This window comes from Orycteropus afer, unplaced genomic scaffold (genome assembly GCF_000298275.1).
Source record: "Orycteropus afer afer isolate SDZICR_OR568_19922 unplaced genomic scaffold, OryAfe1.0 scaffold00050, whole genome shotgun sequence".
Classification (NCBI taxonomy): Eukaryota; Metazoa; Chordata; class Mammalia; order Tubulidentata; family Orycteropodidae; genus Orycteropus; species Orycteropus afer.
Window position 1 is genome coordinate 1628088 of NW_006921637.1, and position 5446 is coordinate 1633533.

Sequence of the window (5446 nt, forward strand, 5' to 3'; positions counted from 1 at the left end):
GAAGGAAGGTTGGGCAATCCTACTTCCGTAGTGATACTGCCTTGGAAACCCAAGGAGGGGTCGCTATGAGTCGGGGCCGACTCGACGGCATATAACAACAACAACAACAAGATAATACCTAAATATTTGACGTATTTTCTCTGAGTTTGAACTTTAGGGTTCTGCCTTCTAGCAAATAGACCCTTCTCTTTAAATGACTATATAGTAAAAAAAATATTTGACTGAATGAATGGGTAGATGGAAAGGGTTAGATGGAATGCTATACTTCTGGTGGAGCTAATTTGTAACGTGGACCACAAGTATTTAATAGAAAAAAGATGCCTTTATATTTTATATAATATACATTTTAGCACGTTTAAATAGACTTTTAGTTGAACATTATAGTGTTTTAGAGATAGGTCTTGTTAAGAAATACATTAATAACTTTCACAGGATTATTCTGAGGTCTGATGGTGTGAAAGAACTGGAGAATTTAAATATTATTATATTTCTTTGCATTTTAGGCCCTTGATGAGCCTCCCTATTTGACAGTGGGCACTGATGTGAGTGCTAAATACAGAGGAGCCTTCTGTGAAGCCAAGATCAAGACGGCAAAAAGACTTGTTAAAGTCAAGGTACAGTATTTGTATATGTTATAAATTATGTGTATAGTATTTAATATTTCAACTTTTAGATGCACTTAGTAAGTATACTTAAGAATTGTTTTTCTTCAAGATGAATTTCTAGGAGTAATGATTTTTAAAACAATAGTTCAAAATAAATCATTATTGGTGATTTAAAATAATTAGAATGAAAGTGTAGATTATCACAGTTGGTATTTTAAAAGTTATTTTATTATCAACTTGATGTTGTTTATATTGTTATCCTTTTTATATTATTAGAACTACAAAGGGTTAGAAACGATCTAGTTTAGTTCCTTAATTTTTGTATGAGAAAAAGGAGGCTTACAGAAATTTAGTGATTTCTTCAAGGTACTATAGCAAATTAGTGACAGAATTGGAACTACCATAGTTTCTCAATTTTAAAATGCACTTTCTGCCTCATTTGAACCATGGAATTGAGGGGTTACTTGTAATGATGGAAATTTAGATACAATGAACTATGCTAAATTGTTGATTCCTTATTCTTAAAAAAATGTTTGTATAGTACTCAATTTTTATGTCAGGTAATACAGAAACTGTTCACATTTCAATAAATTATTAGTGCTGAAAAATGTAGAATAAGTGAAGTATTTGAAGGCAATCATTTATTCATTTGTCAATAATTTATTGAGTGGCAAACCCTGTGAGGGGTATTCTGTTGGGTGGGGGGGAAGGAAGATGGAAGTGTGACCTGACTCCTATCCTCAAGGGATTTATAGCTAATGTATGTCCAGCAGAAAGTATTAGAGTCACCTTTGGAGCTTTTTCCAAGCTTCTGTTCCTGGGCTCCTCCCTTATGTGTGTATATGTTGGAAAATGTTTCTTGGGTGATTTTAATTTGCACTCCTGGGTTAGAACCACTGTAAAAAGACCTTTAAGTTGACATAAACCCATAAGATGGCTCGGGGTTTGGGGGGTTTGGGGGGGGGTTTGGGGCAGGCGGCCGGCGCGCTGCCCCTGCCCCACACCCTCACCCCTTTAGTTGGTGCATTCTTGGTGGCTGTGAGTATCTTTGTAATTTGATAATACTGTTACAGTGGCATTTCCTGTTTTGATTTTACACACTGCTGTTAACTGACCACTCAGATTTTTGCCACTCAAGTCCTATAGCTGAAGAGCTTTTTAATCAGTTTTCTCACTTCTCCATAAGGCTACTGCTAGCACTTGTGGCACATTTACATGAATTAGATAAAGGCCTTCTTTTGGTGGAGAGCCTCTTTGGCTTAGCTTGGCATGCAATTAGCACTTTTGTGCTAGTTTAAAAGGGTGCTCTTTTGGGGCAGAGGAAACTGCACTGTAGGGTTCTTGTTTTGGCCCACAGAGCACAGGCTTGCACCCTCATTGACTGTCCCTCTGTAAAAATAACCAGGAGTTTGATATGTCCCAGTCCTGCCATTTATTGCCATTAACAAAAGGAACAAAACTATTAGTATTGTCTCTACTGCCTCTAGTGATAACGCATTATAAATAATGGATATGTAAAACTTATTTTCATAGCTCTTAAAATGTATTTATAAATTCAAAATTACTGATTTTCTCAACAGATATGATCATACATTTCTTTACCAGTTTAATTTATGATTCAAAGTCAATAATATTTAAAAACAAATTTATTGATATAGTAAAACCTGTGAAAGCCAGACCTGTGTAAGTTTTGGAAACCTGTCAAGAGACGAAAAACTCAAAATATTTTTTTCTAATAGCAATAGAAAAGCAGTAATACTGCACCATTTCAAAGGCAGAAAACTTGCGAGACCTGGAAAAACAAGGCAGTCCTGTTGATCTAGCTGTACAGATCTCATTGTACATTTCTTCATCAGTTTTTATGTATTGAACATTGGCTATGTGCTACTATATTAATTAGTGAAATTCTAAAGTTAAAAGGTAGGTGGTTTAAAAGTCAGGAAAGGTTTACTATGGAAGGAAATTTTCTTTGCTGGTTACCAAGGGTGGGAGGGAAGAGGAGGGAAAATTAATAGATAGGTAAGGGACAAGTATTGATTTGGGTAAGCAAAGACACCAAAACCAAACTCACTGCTGCTGAGTTGATTGAACTTAATAGCAACTCCTCCTTGGGTTTCCGAGGTGGTATCTCTGTTATCAGACCAAACATGGGTCCCTGCACAGTGCGCAGTCAGGCCAAAACAGTTTACACACCGAGATTAAAAGGAGAGAAAATTATTTATTTCAAAGCGGCAATGCAAGGAGTAGGGGTAGTTTAGTACCCAGATCTAACTCCCTGAGATGCCATCCAAATACGGTTTTTGTAGGTTTCAGGGAGGGGTTTGTTCATTTTCACAAAAGGTTGAGGAATTTGGGGTGTGAATGTATGGGTGAGATACAGCAGATGAATCCCACTAGCTTCTTCTTATCAGCTGATAGGGGCTTGGGCAGAGGGGAGAGGGTCCCAATTAACTTTTGTTCTTTTTTGCAGAGTTAATTTACAAGTTGTTTCTAAGATACTTTTAGTAGTCTATCATTTGCAGGAAGGAATGTTTTGCATTCAGTTCTTTAAGGAACTGAATACTCATGTGTCTAGGGTGGGGAAATAGTTGGGGGTAATTTAGTTTACTTATCTATTCCCATCAGGGGTCTTATCTAATTATGTCTTAACCAGGTGGGGGAAATAGTTGGGGTAATCCAGTCTACCTATCTATTCCCATGGGGTGCCAGGGTGGGGGAAATAGTTTTTACTTTATTCAGTTTTATCTCAGTGGAAGTAGATTGCCCAGTCTTCTTTCTGAGAAGTGGCTGGTGGGTTTGAACCACCAGCCTTCTGGTTATCAGTCAGATGTCTTAGACACTATGCCACCAGAGCTGATTGGGTAAGGAAAAGGCAATATACCAAAAGCAAGTGACCAACACAATAACACTAAGGAAAAGGAAGACACAGAGAGGTACATAATAGGTACAGACAATAAAGATAAATACTTCTACATACTTGATACACGTTATCAGTAATAACAAACTTTAATCTACAGTTGGATACATAGGTAGATGGGCTAGATTATCAGGTATGTTTAGGCAAAGGGCACAGTATATAAGTTTGGCAGATGATATTTTTACATATGTATTTGTAGGTACTATAAGAATTGCCATCGAGCTAATGGGGCAAAGTGATGATAACTTCCCAAACACCCTAAGGGAATGATTCACTGGGCCCTCAGGCTCGGGACCATGGTCCGGGGAACATCAAGTGCAATTGGTATAACATACTACACAAAAACATTGTTCTGCATCCTACTTTGGTTAGTAGTGATGGGGGTCTTAAAAGCTTGCACGAGACCTCTAAGATACAACAATTGGTCTCTCCTTATGTGGATTAAAGAAGAATCAAGAAAACCAAAGAGACATGGAAACAGTTAGTCTAAGGGACTAGTAGACTGTGTGAACCTCCATCTATATTACCCTGAGAACAGGAGAACTCGGTGGTGCCCAGCTACCACTGTCAACCACTTGGAATGGAATCAAAATAAGAGATGCTGGATAGAGTGGGAGAAAAATGTGGAACAACTCAAAATCATAAAAAAACCAGGCTTACTGGTCTAGTAAAGTAAAGACTGATGAAATTCCCAAGACTATGGTCCCTAGTGATTCTTTGGGTCTGGATTTGAACTCACTCTTATGGCTTCCAGCCAAACAATAGAGAAGCATATAAGGTAAACATTTACCACCAGGTAGGTACATTACTTAGAATGATCAACCATGGGAGATTAGAAGGGCAGTAGTTGCCCAAGGAGATAGCTCAGAGGGCAGGAATGCATGGGAAAGTACACAGGCAAAAGGTAACCACATGGAAGAAGTGGGAAGAGAGCTATTGAATTGTGAATATTATAATCAGTGTCATGAAATAGAAGGTGTATGAACGGTTGTATGGAAAATGAATTTGCTCTGTAAACTTTCACCCAAATCACAATAAATTAAAAAAGCAACCCCATTCCAAAAAAAAAGAGTTAAGTAGCTTATAGTCTAATGAAGTACACAGATACCTAAAAACATAATTTAAATAAAGTGTGATAATGCTTTTATCCACCACTCGTCTGTCAGTTTGTCATACTGTGGTGGTTTGTGTGTTGTGAGACTGGAGGCTATGCCACCAATATTTGAAACACCAACAGGGTTGCCCATGGTAGACAGGTTTCAGTGGCGCTTCCAGACTAAGACAGACTTGGAAGAAGGAAGGGCCATCCACTTCTCAAAGAATTGGCCAGTGAAAACCTTATGAACAGCAGTGAAACACTGTCTGCTATATTACTGGAGAACTTTATAGTTTTGTAGTTCTGAAACTTGTGAGATACAGTGCCAGAAGATGAGCCTTTCAGGTTGGAGGACACTTAAAATACCACTGGGGAAGAGCTGCCTCCTCAGAGTAGAGCCGACTTTAATGATGTGGGTGGAGTAAAGCTTGTGGGACCTGCATTTGCTGATGTGACACAACTCAAAATGGGAAAAAACAGCTGCAATAATTGGAACATGAAATGTACGAAGTTTGAATCTAGGAAAATTGGAAGTTGTCAAAAATGAAATTGAACACATAAACATCAATATCCTAGGCATTAGGACTGAAATGGACTGGTTTTAGCCATTTTGAATCAGACAACCTTCTGATCTGTGCCAGGAATGACAACTTGAAGAGGACTGGTGTGGCATTATTTATTATGGTATTCTCCTCTTGGTCAGTTAACTGTCTTAATGTCTTTTATTATTATTATTATTTATTTATTTATTGTGATTTGGGTGAAGATTTACAGAGCAAATTCACTTTCCATATAGCAGTTCACATATACTTTGTCTCATGTCATTGA

General features: G+C 37.7%; 1 protein-coding gene across 1 annotated transcript in view; it reads left to right on the plus strand.

Moving 5' to 3' along the window:
• The window catches only part of ARID4B (AT-rich interaction domain 4B), a 136720-nt gene that overhangs the window by 3437 nt on the left and 127837 nt on the right, over positions 1 to 5446 (plus strand). The window contains exon 2 of the mRNA XM_007938506.2: positions 504 to 614. Within this exon, the coding sequence (XP_007936697.1) occupies positions 504 to 614 (111 nt within the window). The remainder of the gene's footprint in view (positions 1 to 503; positions 615 to 5446) is intronic.